The 15953-nt window shown below is 37.3% G+C and overlaps 1 protein-coding gene across 1 annotated transcript in view; it reads left to right on the top strand.

Annotated features, from left to right (window-relative positions):
- Positions 1-12271: 12271 nt before the first annotated feature.
- Positions 12272-15953, top strand: part of MMS22L (MMS22 like, DNA repair protein) — a 118140-nt gene continuing 114458 nt past the window's right edge. Inside the window, exons 1-2 of the mRNA XM_049771323.1 lie at positions 12272-12511; positions 13756-13881. Coding sequence (XP_049627280.1) covers positions 12345-12511; positions 13756-13881 — 293 coding nt within the window. The 5' untranslated portion in view covers positions 12272-12344. The remainder of the gene's footprint in view (positions 12512-13755; positions 13882-15953) is intronic.

Raw genomic sequence — 15953 nt, 5'->3', positions numbered from 1 at the left:
GTTTATTTTTTTAAGTGCTATTGGTGCCACACAGACCAGTGCTTGTTCCATTGGGGAACTTAGGGCCTTGCTGTACCAGGGATGGAGCCCCACACCTTGTATTTGCAAAACAATATCTCTATGTACCACATCTTGTCCCCTGCAAATTGATTTTTATTAATTAGAACATATGCTCCTACCTTACTAAGCCTTACTCAAGTATTTGTTTCATGCTATTCACTCTATTAATTAAGTATAATATCTGGTAATGGAGTTAGCATATTAGGAATCAGTCTTGATAAAGTTGTTGCGTACATGTATATTCCATATAACCTAATTTATTTCTAAATCATAAATCTTTTCAAAATGACTATGTCTCAGTTTTTCTGTGTTGTTGATTTTTTCATTTATGGAAGGAAATCTAATGTTTTTGTTCAAATAGTTTAAGAAAAAATGGGTTAATTATTATAATAACACAAAATTATATACTTGAATAAAAGAGTAAAAATACAAATGAGACCACAAAAATGTCAGAACCAAGAAATTAGAAAGCCTTTAAAAGAAACTGCACTTTCCCTTCTGATTATGTTCTAGTCTCAATTTTAGCTCATTCTGTTTAATTTTTCTCATTTCTTTGACAATGTGGTCTTTCACTTATATTGTTCTATGTTTTTCCTCTTTTCTCAATGACTAGTCTCTACTTATTTCTGTATCTAGTATAGAGTAGTTGCCTTAGAGTTCACAAATCAACATCACTTCAAATCTAGTACAGAGGCATGAATAAATCTGTTTTATATTGTTACAAATAATTAGGAGAGGGAATCTTTAGTATGTCATCAAACACAAAGTCCTAACCTCTGGAAAATACAGAAAAATAAGTAGGGAATAAAGGTATTTTTTTTTGTTTTGGGGCCACACCCAGTGATGCTAAGGGGTTACTCCTGACTATATGCTTAGAAATTGCTCCTGGCTTGGGGGACCATATGGGACACTGGGGGATTGAACTGCGGTCAGTCCTAGGCTAGTCACGTGAAAGGCAAATGCCCTACCCCTGTGCCACTGCTCCAGCCCAAAGACTAAAGATTTTTTTTAAAAAAAGAAAGCTATGTTGTGCTGAGCAGAAAACAGTGGTTTTTACTATAGCTATAAATAATAAACAAATTGAGGGGCCAGAGTGGTAGCACAGAGGCTGTGTGTTTGCCTTCTTACAGCTAAATGGTGTTCTCTCCCCAGCATCCTATATGGTCCCCTGATCCCACAAAATGTAATTTCTGAGCCCAGAGACAGGAGTAACCTGTCTTGGTGTGACCCCAAAGTAAACAAACTAACAAAACAAAACAAAACTAAAAAATTGAAAAATTTGGAATCAAACACTGACTAGAAGTTTGATTTCTTATTTTATTTTATTTTATTTATTTTTTTAATGAGGGGTGAGGGTGGAGATTTGGGGCTATACCTGGTAGTACTCAGTTTTATACCTGTGTTCAGGATCACTTTTAGTGGATATCATAGGACCATAGGCAGTGCTGAGATTGAACTCTGGTTGGATGTATATAGGGCAAACATCATACCAGGTATAATGTTTCCCCAGTCTTCTGACTAAAAGTTTTAAGGTCATAGTGATTATTTTTTTAGTTGGTTCAGTCATTTCTCAAACATAGAGTTCTGAAATTGCTTTTTATTTCCATCTTCCAAGATTTTTTGTTTTGTTTTGTTTGTTTGTTTGGGGGCCACACAAGGTGACACTCAAGGATTACTCCTGGCTATGCACTCAGAAATCACTCCTGGCTTGGGGGACCATATGGGATGCACAGGGATTGAACCACTGTCCATCCTAGGTTAGCGTGTGCATGTGTGAGGCAAACACCTACCGCTTGTGCCCTACTGCTCCGGCCCCTTCATCTTCCAAGTTTTAATTAGAACGATTTGGCATATGATTTCTGTGTAATATAGTAAACATATTTTTTGCTGAGTACACAAATTAATTCAAACTGAAGTAGATATTTCAGGTCGGAGGCCATTGGCAGTAAATTTTAAGAAATTTCAAGTAAATTTCATAAAACAGATATGATCTCAAAAGGTGCGCTCATAGTCAACATTAAATCCCACCCATACCCAGGAAGACTTTTTCACGTGATAAATCAAGAAGAATAAAGAATCTGATAAGACTCAAAAATGTAAATGACCACATGAGTTCAAAGTTCTTTTTTTTTCTTGACAAGGCCCTATCAATAGATTTTTATCTGTACAGAGATCTCCAAGCAAAGCCATTTGTAAATGACCTATGTAATCCCTCCATTCTGAGTGCTCACAATCTTGAACATTCTGTTTTCTATCCCCAATATCTAGTAATTATAATTCCTGAATTTCATGGACTCTCATTTCTTTTCTCTCTCGTCTTGTATTTCTAAAAGAAAATGTATCAATGCCACTATTGATTTTCTCTTGAAATTCCTGACTATAAAAACAATGAATTTAGGACTTGGGTAGAGATCTGTATTGATTCTTACAATAAAAAGAGTATGACCTTACCTCAGCCTAAGATACAAAAATCCCTAAAAACTGAACATGGTAGGAACCAAATCAAGTGCAGTTTGGAATCTGCACAAGAGCCGCTAGCAGGACTTTACTGTTTATGCTGTGCAGGAGCTTACACAGACTTCATTAGACTTGATCTCCCTGGATACTAATTCCACTACCAATACGATGGTGGGCTATGCCGGAAAATGGTAGCAGTCTCACATTTATGCCTATCACCTTCTGCTCCATGGATTTCTTTTGCATCCACCAGCACAACCAATATAGATGTAATCAGTTTGCAAAGTTTGAAAAAGTATTTATGGCTCTTGAAGTTAAAATAAAGTCGTGTCATCTGTGTAATTTTTAATATATGAAGTATATAAGGCATATGCCAATAGGGAATAGAGAAAGTACAGCAGTCAAGGTTCTTGCCTCCAACACAGCTAACCCAGTTTAAGTCATCAACACTAATTATGGTCCCTCCACTCTCACCAGAGTGATTCCTGACCTCAGAGTCTGGAGTGAACCTTGAGCACAACTAGCTGTGGCTTAAAAAAGAAAGATATGGGCTGGAGAGGTGGCGCTAGAGGTAAGGTGTTTGTCTTGCAAGCGCTAGCCAAGGAAGGACCGTTCAATCCCCCAGCATCTCATATGGTCCCCCTAAGTCAGGGGCAATTTCTGAGCGCTTAGCCAGGAGTAACCCCTGAGCATCAAACGGGTGTGGCCCAAAAAACAATAACAAAAACAAACAAAAAAGACAGAAAGAAAGATATATAACAATCACAATATATGAGTCAAATTTTCTGTATAATATTGTGCATTTCCTATTTTACATAAATTAGTAATTTTTTTCTTGGGCCCACACCTAGTGTGCTCAGAGTTTACTCCAGGATCTGTGCTCAGAGTTTACTCCATGATCTGTGCTCAGAGTTACTGCTGGCAGGGAATGGGTGAGCATATGTGGTGTCAAGATTTTCCTAGGTCAGCTGCATTCAAGGGAAGAAACATCTTACCCACTGTACTATATCTTCAGAGCTGAATTGGTAAATATTAGATTAACTTATATTCTGAAAAAATTATGTGTGTGATTGTAGAAATAATAGAGCAGGTAAAGCATTTGTCTTGTGCGTATCCAACTAGATTTCATCTCTGCACTCCCAATAGTCCCCAAGTTTGCCAGGAATGATCACTGAGCACAGATCCAGGAGAAAGCCCTCAATTTTCCTCATAAGTATAGTGTCAAGTATCCCTGAGTGTCAGGAGTATGCACAGCTGGGTGTGCACTGTCCCTCCCCCCATATAAGTATATAAGAGATTGTTCAGTGATCACACCTTTGGCATGAGGTACATCCAAGTTCAATCCCTAGCACCACATGGTCCCCAATCAACATCTACCAGTGATTACTTCCAGCTTGATGCTCTGGCCATGCTCAGGGGATAATGAAGTTTCAGAGATTAAACCCAGGCTTTCTATATGTAAAACATATGTTCCAGAACATTGAACTGAGAGTACTGTTAATATCTCACTAAGCAAGAGTAAAAAGTCAATCCCAATTACTGTCTGTGTTCCTCTCAATAAAATCAAAAGTGTATATATTGTATCTTAGATAAGTTAGTAAATTACAGTAAAAAGAATATGACTAAAATGAATATATAAATATAAAGGGAAATACTAAAAGTCAAATAAGTGAAAAATTGAAGGGGGTGTTCTTTTTATGACTGAAACCCAACTACAAACTTGTTTATAATTATGGTGCTTAAAGAAAGGTACTATTTAAAAAAAATAAGTGAAAAGAGTATATGGAGCATAATAACTACAAAAATAAACAAAAAATTACAACTAAAAATAAGAGTAGATCTTACTAAATGCAATACATATTAAATAAAAATGATCTAAATATATCAATTAGAAAGAAGATTGTTAAGAAAACTCTGCTTTGTTCTCTATAAAGCAGCCTACTTCTTTCTGTTATCAAGTACACATTTATTAATTTAAAATAATTTGCATCATTAAAGTCTTGTTTATATGAATTTAGCTCTTTGTAAATTTCATAAAAATGCTTTTTCAATAAAAAGTACATTTTAAGGGGTTTTTTTGTGGGTGAATACTTGATGCTCAGGGATTACTTCTGGTTCTTCACTCAAGAATTACTCCCAGTGGTGCTTGGGGGACCAAAAGGGATGCTAGGGATTGAGTGTGGGTCAGCCACATGCAAGACAGGTGCTCTACTTGGTATATCTCTTTGGGGCACTTCAAAGAACATTTTCTGCTTACAACTAATGTGTGAAAGTTTATACAACTGCAGAAAAGCAAATATCAATTAGTAATATCTGTAAATCCAGACAAGATATTCTTTAAAGCCCTTAGCCCCTCCTCCTTCACAGAAAGTTAAAATATTCATAGCAGATAAATCAAAGTTACTGAAAAATTTCAGTTTAATAAAGTTAGTGCATTTTATTTCCTTTTAAAGTCTTCATGAATGCAGCACTCCCATAGCAGCTGTTCTTGCTATAAAATGACTTTTCTTAATTTCAGAAATGCAACTAAGGAATATTTAGAAAGATTTATGGACAAAAACATATGGGTAGGTGGCCTATATTACCTCTTCATTGCCAGTTATCTTTTGATAGTTTCCATTGCAGTAGCTCTAAACCAGTATTTTTTAGCCACATTATTATATAAATTCTAATTAAATAATACAATGCTTTAAGATTTTAATTTTTGTTAATGTCAGCAATTCTGATTACCCACTAGAGGTCATCTACAACCCCTATTCCTAATAAACAACAGTATCCTTAGTTCAAAGTTCTGGAACATATGTTTTACATATGGGAAGCCCTGACTTTAATCCCTGAAAATTCATGGTCCCCTGAGCATGGCCTGGAGCACTTAGCTGGGAGTAAGTCCTCAAACAATTATCTGTAGTCTCATTTCCCAATCACCCTCTCCAAAAAGAAAACCTCCCCAAGCATTGTTAAAAGAGCACTGAGAGTAAAGTAAATAGTTACAGAGATCTTAATCTCTAGTCTCTATGACCACAAAATGTTGCAGAACTTCTAAATGTGCTTCAGTCTGAGGATTACTCAACCCAAGTATTTTAAAAAGTTTGTTTTAATATAATGACAATGTATTAAAAATAAAATTATGCACCCCACCAGCTCTATAGACTCATTCTATTCTTGAAAAGAGATATAAATCAAGTCATGAAAATGTATGGGTATATTGGCCACACACTTGAAAGCTGTCAATCTTGGTAGAGGTGAGTGAGCCAAGTATCTGCCCTACCAAAATCACACCTGCTGCATCTACCACACAGAGTTGCAGCTTTGCCAAGGGTCTGCTTGACCACTTCTTTATGGCTCTATACAAAAATACCAATTTTACTAAAACTCCAGGTATGCCATATTTGAAATGATATCACCTGGACCTTTTAGGAGTGAGTAGGACCATCCCACCCCAAAACCCTCTTCTTCTCATACTTCTGGGAGACCTGGCAGCTGGAACCACAACCCACCAAAGACTCAGTATCAGCAATAGTGCTCAAAATTACTGTACCTTGAGGCTGCATTTGCACTTCCCCAGCCTCACAGCAACTCCATTCTCAATTTTGTTTTATAGTCTCTTCCCTTTAGGAACACACCAATTTAGATGCCAAGTCTATCCAACATTACTAATGTTCAGAAACAAATAAAATAAGTGAATGGTTTACTAGCAAGAAGAGCTTCCTAAACCTTCTGACAATGACTAAATGATCTCATTGGAAATAAGATTATTTTCACAAATTTTCTTTTATTTATTTATTTATTCATTTATTTATTTATTTTTGCTTTTTGAACCACACCAGGTGACGCTCAGGGGTTATTTCTAGCTATGTGCTCAGAAATTGCTCCTGGTTTGGGGGACCATATGGGATACCAGTTCTAGGTTAGCATGTACAAGGCAAACACCCTCCCATTTACATCACCTCTCCGACCCCTCAAAAATTTTCTTGCTGCAGTAATTCTTCTTATTTTTCTTCCTTTTAATTTTTTCCTTTCTTTAATAAGTTTGCTTCCACTTATCTGGGAAAAATGTATTATGGTCAACTATACCAAGTATGTGATACTTGCTCTTTAAACAAAGTAAATTTAAAAAAAATAATTAAGTACTTAAAATATACAAATTTGGTTTGGTGCTATTGAACATAATAATGCATTTCTGAAAATTATAAACTAAAGCATTAAAATATTAAAAAATAAAATCACATACAAGACTTACCATATAAATAGTAGTAAAATGTAGGTTTTGAAGTAAAGAAGTTATTAGGAATAAGGGGAACAAAAAAATAAAAAGAAAAAAAGAGAAAGAAAAAGAAAAAGAAAGGGGCCAGAGCAGTGGTGCAAGTGGTAGGGCATTTGTCTTGCACACTGTAACCTAGGACAGACTGTGATTTGATTCCCCAGCATCCCATATATGTCCCCCCAAGCCAGAAGCAGTTTCTGAGCATATAGCCTGGAGTAACCCCTGAACGTTACCTGGTGTGCCCCCACCCAAAGAAATAAGGGGAACATTATGAAAAAATAAAAGTCAATTTAGAAAAAATCAGAAATCCTAAATGTGTATGCACATAACAACAGGGTTTCAAAATGCTTGAAATAAAAGCTGGTATACTGATAAGAAAAAAAAGATCTTTGGTTGTTTCTAGACATTACAACATGTTTTTCTCCCTAGTTAGTAAAATGAGTCCAATATTACAATAATATAAAAAACAAGAACAATATTGCCAATCACTTGACCTAAATGATATTTATAAAATATTTTAACTCAACAGTTTCTGAATATGTGCTATTTTCAAATACACCATAAACACTCATCAAACTGGCCATAGTTTGAGTAATAAAGTATGCATTAATAAATATAAAAGTTATAGATAAGGTTCAGGAAGATAATTCAAAGGGCAAGAAGACATTTATGACATATACAAGATATAGTTTTAATCCCCAGTACTAAATATTCTACCAAACACTTCCAGGTGGATACACTGCAGCCCCTAACATCACAAAGTAAGACCAAAAAAAAAAAAAACAAAAAAAACAGGAAAGTAATCATAAGTATGTTATTGGGACAAAATAATATTAAACAAGAAATAGTCAGAAAGTTATTTGAAAAAGTCCCAAGAATTTGGAATTCAGCAACACACTACTTAGTAATTCACAGATTTAAAAAAAAGTTTAAAATAAAAAAAATACTATTTGTTAAACTACAGTATGCCAAATTTTGTGAAATGCATGGTTTAAGGGGATATAATACAACATGATTTTTTGTTTTGTTTTGTTTTTGAGCCACACCCGGTAACGCTCAGGGGTTACTCCTGGCTATGTGCTCAGAAGTTGCTCCTGGCTTGGAGGACCATATGGGACACCGGGGGATCGAACCGCGGTCCGTCCAAGGCTAGCGCAGGCAAGGCAGGCACCTTACCTTTAGCGCCACCACCCGGCCCCACAAAATGATTTATGAGAAAATGTCTGAAATAATTAAGTTTTATTTCCATCTAAGAAACCAAAAGGAGATTATAAGCAAAGTAAACAGAAGGAAGCATATAAATAAAATTGAAAAATAAAAACAAAATCTATACATTTGGAAAAGTAATTATAAATACAATATATGATAAGACATTTCTTCAAAGAATCCAAATGAATGGGCAATAAGGATGTTAAAAGTTGCCTTATTATTCATTAGGTAAAATGCAAATTAAAATTAACATACCCACAAGAATTATGATCAATAACCAATGAAAAAGATATGAAAAGACTGGAATCTTTGTGTATTGATAGCAGAAATACAAATGTTACAGCCATTTTAGAAAGCATTTTCTCATTAAATATTTTTGTTTTTTAAATCCTTGTCATTTCAAAATTATTCATAGTTGGGTTTTAAGTAGAGTGTTTCAGATATAAAACCAGTACCATTTTCAATCTCCCCCACCAAAGTTTCCAGAGTCCATTCAATGCCACCACCGCCGTCCTAGTCTGCCATCATAACAGGCCCATTTTAAATTTTGGATGCTACAGTTTGGGGCTTATGATTTCAATTTTGTTGATTTTATTGCTTGGATATTTAGTTCTGTACTTTCTTAACACCACCAATACACCAATGCACCTTGTCCTCTGCTCTCCGTTATTTCACGTGTTTTTCTCATCCTCCACTCAATTTCTTTCCTTTTCATATACTCTAGCAGGGGTCTCAAACTCAATTTACCTGTGGGCCGCAGGAGGCAAAGTCGGGATGATCCTTGAGTGCAAAGTCAGTAGTAAGCCTTGAACATTGGGGGTGTGACCCAAACAACTAAAACAAAACAAAACAAAACAAAAGATTCCTCTAGGGCAGGGCCACAAAATGTATGGAGGGCTGTTTGCCCGCGGGCGGGCTGTGAGTTTGAGACCCCTACTGGGGCCTCAGAGTGTTCTTCACAACCCTCATTTAAACCTTTATATTTCTTCATGCATTTATTTGAATGACCACATATAGGTGATATCAACATGTATTTATCCTTCTTCTGGCTTAATTCATTTAACATAATATCTTTGAGTTCCATTATTAATAGTAGAAATACAAGTGTTACAGCCATTTTAGAAAGCAGTTCTTCAATTTCATAAAATGTTAACAATAAGCTTATTTAGGACCCAGCAATTCTATTTAATATTTTTTGTTTGTTTTTTTGGGCCACACCTGGTGGCATTCAGGTGTTACTCCTGGCTATGTACTCATAAATAGCCCCTGGTTTGGGGGACCATATGAGATGGAACCGCATTCCGTCCTAGGCTAGCGCGCGCAAGGCAGACTCCTTATGGCTTGTACCACCGTTCCAGCCCATATTTAATATATATATATATGTATATATATATACATATATATATGTGTGTGTGTGTGTGTGTGTGTGTGTGTATACATGTATATAGGTGAATCCAGGTAGTTTTATTGAAACTTGCTTAGAAAGATGTGAGAGCCAGTAAAGAGTGGAAATAACTGTTCGAGAGAGACTATGACCTTCTTCAGAGTAAAAAAAGCAAAACAAAGATATATGTAGCTATTAGGAAGAGCACAGGCTTAAAGAGAAAACACAGTAACTATTCTAATCCATTTTTACTCTTTTAAATGATATTTTAGAAATAAGAACAATTACAGGGACAGTAAAATGATCAGTGGTTGTCAGGAGTTGGAGGAAGTTACATACATCTATACATATGTATATACATAATATTACATATTACATAACTCAGAGAATAGATTCCAGTGAAGCTTAAATGACATAGCCTCTTGGCACTATATTATTCAAATATCAAGAGGAAATGAAAGCACTTCATAGATTCTGTCTTTGCTTTTTAAAGAGACTCAAGGGTTTAGATGGTAATCAGAGGTCTCCTATAATTAAAGAAAGTTATATTAATTGTGGAGAGGGAAACAACGTGGGTGTCAAACATTTGACTTTCTCCTTCTTTAATATATGCCTTGGGAAATCTGAGATTAAAATTCCTAAAATTGGGGCAGAGAGATAGCATGGACATGGAGGTAAGGCGTTTGCCTTTCATGCAAAAGGACGGTGGTTCAAATCCCGGCACCCCATACGGTCCCCCGTGCCTGCCAGGAGCGATTTCTGAGCATAGAGCCAGAAGGAACCCCTGAGCGTGGCCGGGTGTGACCCCCCCAAAAAAATTCCTAAAATTAGGAGAGCAGGTTTAATTTTTTTAAAGGGCAGGGGATAATTGGGAGGCTCTTTGAAAGGACTCTGAGATAGAGATTAACATATAGAAATTTATAAAAAGTTGGGGCCGGGCGTTGCGCTGGAGTAAGGGTGCCTGCCTGCCTGCGCTAGCCTAGGACGGACCTGCGGTTCGATCCCCCGGCGCCCCATATGTCCCCCAAGAAGCCAGGAGCAACTTCTGAGCGCATAGCCAGGAGTAACCCCTGAGCGTCACAGGGTGTGGCCCAAAAACCAAAAAAAAAAAAAAAAAAAAAAAAAAAGAAATTTATAAAAAGTTCTAGAACATAAATATCTGTGGAAGGAAGGGGAGGGCAAATGAAGCCAAAGCTCAAGAGAACTGAAATAGTCCTTATAGTCATGAAGAATGTGTTGGACAATATCCCATAAAATGTCACTAAACCACTTTTGTACTATTTAATTCTTAGAATGGAACATAATGTATATCAGCTACAAAGCATTGTTAAGTGAGGAAAATTAAAAATATCTCATATACCGCAGAAAACAGAAAATTAAAAGACAATAAGGGTGGGAGGGGGAGTGTGCTTGAAGATGGATATAAAACTTTCTTATAAAGAAGAAAACACTTGGGGGCCGAGAGAATAGCATGGAGGTAAGGCGTTGCCTTTCATGCAGAAGGTCATTGGTTCGAATCTGGGCATCCCTGTTGGTCCCCCGAGCCTGCCAGAACAATTTCTGAGTCGTGGAGCCAGAGGAACCCCTGAGCGCTGCTGGGTGTGACCCAAAAACAAAACAAACAAAACAAAACAAAACATAAAAAGAAAACACCACACTCAGAGAGCCAGAGTAGAACACTGACATTGATAGCAATACATTTGAGTTGAAAAGTGTTACATTTTTCTCGGAACACTTAAGCTAGAGGATGCAATTGTGCAGGATCTTTGAGTTATCTTTGAGTTAGCCTGAAACATAATCTGAATAGATGTTTAAGGAGAAAAAAAGTCTGCCAATAGACTACTTTTAGGAAAACATACTAGTCTTTACCAAGATATACACCCCCAAAAATGACGTTATAACTTATATATCGCAAGCAATAGTACTTAAAAAAGGGACCTTATAACCTAATATTGCAAAGCAAACATATGTTTCTAAACTAAAGCAGAGCTTCATTTTCATTTCTGACAAGCCTGACCCACAGTCTCTGAAGAGCGAGTTATCCTTGACCCTGAAAAAATTGGGTGAAAGTGACATCCAATTTTAGGACCTGTTGCTCAACTGTTTCTTTTAGGACCATGTCTGAGCAATAAACAAATTGTTCCAATGCCAGTCCACCTGAGCTACAGCTCAGTTTGGCTACCTCGTTTCCTAGCGAGGATCCAGCCAACTAAACATCATATTAAAAGAAATTAAAAAAAAAAAAAAAAAAAAAACAGTAAAGAAAGAACAAGAAAGAGCGAGAAAGAAAAGGCTGATTGACAGCCAATCACGCCAAATTTCTCGCGATACTCTCGAAGTGCGGCAGGTTCCCAGAAGACCTCGCGAGAGACTTTCGGAGGGGGCGTGTCCCGCCGTAGCCCCCCGCCTCTCGCCGGCGCGTCGCCGCGCTGGGCGGGAATTTCGGCGCTGGAGGCTCCAGATCACCATTTCCGGGTGGCACTTCGGGCTCGGGGATTGCTAGCGTGGGCAGGCGCTAAACTAGAGGTTCTGGATCCTCAGGACACCAACTCTTGAATTGTCGCCCCGGCGCAGACCCGGTGAACTTGATCCCCCCGACTGAGAAGATCTGGGCCTGGAGCCCCGGCATCTGCCTGGGATTGTTTCTCTGACCCTCCTGGGGTCCTTGTCTTGAGCATCATAGCGAGGCGCAGGCCGAGGCGCGTTGGAAGTTTTGCAGGAGCCATCCTAGCACCCTTCTTTTCTCCTTGACTTGACTTGACTTGGAGGACGAATGTTAAGTTCCTGAGGCGAGCCCCATCTGACAGACGACTTTCTCAATCCTGCCATTTTCTTTGATTTCAACCCCCGTCCCCCTTCCAAACTTTCCAAGATCAGCTCCCAAGTTTTCTGCTCACTCCACCTCGGGAAACCCGAATCCAGACCTTTCCTGACATCCTCATGAATTCTCAGCCTTCCAGGACTTGAAGCATGGAAACTGGCTCGGCTGAATGCGCCCATCTCCTGACCGACAGCTTGGAGTTGGAGCTGGGGACGGAATGGTGCAAGACCTCTTGCTTTTCTTGTGCCTTTGATTCCAGGGGAGGAGGCAAACATTTTTCTGAAGAATCTTACCTTTCTAGTGGAGCCCTGAAACGGTAAAGAGTGGTGGAGTTGTTTGGTTTGTTTTTGTTGTTGTTCAAGCTGATTTTTTTTTTATTTTGGTAAATTGGCTTTGTTAAAAGTACACAAGTGCAACTGGTTAGTTCTGTCCATGGTTTCCTGGCTTGAACTTATTTACTAAGAATTGCATGCATCCTGCCTTTCTCCTGTTCTCCTTAACTGCCGCTTCAGCTTTGGGGGAAGGGAGGTGGGCATTAAGTATTTCTTTAGTGAATGCCGAAATAAATATCTGACTTTTTGAAGTGGCATCTTCTAAAAGAGATATATTCTGGAGCTTCTTACAAGATATTTGCAGATGGGGACGGAAGAGGAAGATTGGGTCTATAGCTGTAGAACTCTTTCTTGCCTTCCATGTATGGAGCACCGTTATTGCCATTTATTCCCTTCCCTTCCCAACTCCTCCCATCTCGTATTCAATTTCTTCTAATTCAGTGTTATCTATACTTACTGAAGTTTTGTAGACTTTAAAATTTTGTTCTAAATGCACCACACTGTATAACTTTCACGGGTATGATTTTATTCAAAGTTTTTGCCTTGGATTGCTGTACACATTGCAGTAAAACTATGTCAGTGCAGTATTTGGGAACAATCTGCTGAGGCAGTTTCAGTCAAAAAAAGGAAACCACTTTTGATGATTTTGATTGTACTGTGTTTGAGGCCTTGAGAGATGATCTGATTATGCTGTTTTCCAGACTTAGATCAGAATAATTTTTAGCTTTTTTATTTATAATAAATAAAAAGATCCTTCAAGGGTTCAGTTTTCAACTGAAGAGCATTGAAGATATGTAAAGTTATGGTCTTACTAGACCTCTTTTTTCCTGTGTGTGTTTGTGCATTTCATGCCTAAATTACATTGCTTGTTAGTTAATTTCCATAGAATGGAATTTTTAATATTCTAGCTGTACTTCTGATTATGTAAGGTGCCAAGGCACCACCTGCGATCTATAAGATATTCACATAGAGTCTAATAGAATTGTTTTAGTATAAGATGTGACATACTATTTTTTGTTTGTTTTGGGGTCACATGTGGCAGTGCTCAGGAGTTACTCCTGATTCTGTACTCAAGATTCATTCCTGGTTGTGTTTGGTGGGGCAAATGAGATACTGGGGTTCGGACCCTTGTTGGCTGCATGGGAGGCAAAAGCCCAACTCGCTATGTTATCACTGGCCCAGGAGTCAGCATACGTTTAATGAGATTAAATGAGACCTTTTATTTCAGACTAATTTTAAATCTTGATCCTTTACCAACTAATTTTGAAGAGGATACAGTTGAAATATTTGGCATTCAGTGGGTTACAGAAATGGCACTAGTGGATTCATCTAGAGTGCTCTTTCACTTATTCAGGTATGTTTTTAATTCCTTCCCCATTTCTTTTTTAAATAGTGTTTAGGTGCTCAGTTTTGTAAATTATTTTGCTGGGGGATTTGTGCTTGTTGCTCATTTGATTATCTTATTAATAACAGTGATAAAGCAGTACTGTTTATTAAAGGATCATAATTTTAAATTAATGAGGTTTTCAAAAAATGATCTGTGCCATCTTTGATTCTCTATTTAATATCATGTATTTAAGAGAAATATTTAAATCCTTGAAACACATTATAGGTTTTTTGGGGAAAAAATGAAACTAACTTTGTTCTTTGATTGCTATAGTCCTTCCATAAGTTTTGGAGGGTAGTTTTTAAGTTTTGGATACTCCAGTTTAGGAACCATATGGTATCAAAGATTGAAACTGGGGCTCCCATATGCAAAGCATGAACTCCAATCATTTGAGCTATCCAGCCTCATTCAGTATGTTTGGGAGATGAATTCTCTTTTCATATAAATCTTTCAAAAAGTTAGAGTGAATAATAGAAATATGACTAATTGGGAATTGGAGCTGGAGAGATTGTAGGGTAGGATACTTGCCTTGCAACATGGCCAGCCAAGGTTTGATCCCTCCTATCTATCCCGTTTGGTCCCACAAGCACTGGCAGGAGTAGTTCTTAAGATGAGAGCCAGTAAATAGTTCCTTAGCATAGCTGCTTGTGCCCAGCCCCCAAAATATGATTAGTTAATATGATTAACTTGAGTATATTAAAATATAATGAAAGGTTTAAAATATTAATGTAAATAGGATAGCAAAACAAACCTTAATAAATACCCTTTCTCAGATATAGTGTATAGACGGGGCTGGAGCTATATAGCAGAGTAGGTAGGACATTTGCCCTGCATGCTGCCAGCCTTGGACAAACCCTGGTTCAGTCCCCGGCATCCCATATAGTTCTCCAAGCCTGCCAGGAGCAATTTCTGAATGCAGAGCCAGGAGTAATCCCTGAGTGCTACTAGGTATGGCCCCAAAATAGAAACAATCATACAAACAAAAAACAGATAGTGTATAGATAGATACATAGATAGATTATAGGTAGATAGATAGATAGATAGATAGATTGATTGATTGATAGATTAGGGGACAGACAGTTTCCAAAATGTGATAATATTGGCATATATATCCAAAGAAGAGCGGATGGACACAACACATAAACACATATGTGAATTACCAGTATGTGTATATGTGAGTGTGGTACCTTACTGAAGTTCCCAAGGGTTATTCTGGTTCTGTGTTCAGGAGGGACTCTGGTGGTACTTAGAAGATTATGTGGTGCAGGGATGCAAACTGGGGTTGGCCACATGTAGGATAATTTTCTTACACACTCTTAAATGAGCTTATTTTACTATCATTCCATTTTATTCTCTAATACTTGAGTCTGTTCTTATTAAAAATAAAAGTGTTTGAGTTTATTATGTAGCTCAGTAGTGGAACTGAAGCTTTGCATATGTGAAGCCTTGGGTTCTATTAATCCTCAGTACCCCTTCATCCAAATATGAACTTTTAAAACATAAAGAATGTCTCTTTAAAACAACAGTTTTAAAATAATGTTTATTACTTAAAAACTAGTCCATATTTAACTTTTTGATGATTTGAAGTGGAATTAGTTATTACAAGTAAATTGTTATCTAAAAGTACATTAAGAAGATATATAATGTATAGTTATAACATAAATAAAAAGTGAGAGATTTCTCTCATCTTCATCTAGGGCAGTGCTTCTCAATTATTTTCTGTCATGCCCCCTAGGAAGAAGAAAACATTTTTCGCTCCCCCCGACGTGACTGTAAATAGTATCTTTATTCAAAAAAATTTTAACCTGCAAAACAAAAATATATAAAATAATTTGAGCTGATTTTTAATCAGAGGTAACGTCTGGATTAATGGCTACAATGAGCACATTTTGCAATGCCTAGCTTTTCAAAGCGGGGTTTGAAGTAGGACACAACAACTCTCAGCTCCAGAGACATACAGAGACATAAACACGGGGCTTAGCTTGTTATGACAGTATTTGCCGAGATCAAATGCACCCCCACCCCCAGAGAAAACATAC

This window comes from Suncus etruscus, chromosome 4, assembly GCF_024139225.1.
Source record: "Suncus etruscus isolate mSunEtr1 chromosome 4, mSunEtr1.pri.cur, whole genome shotgun sequence".
Lineage (NCBI taxonomy): Eukaryota > Metazoa > Chordata > Mammalia > Eulipotyphla > Soricidae > Suncus > Suncus etruscus.
This window is presented reverse-complemented; position numbering and strand designations above follow the sequence as displayed.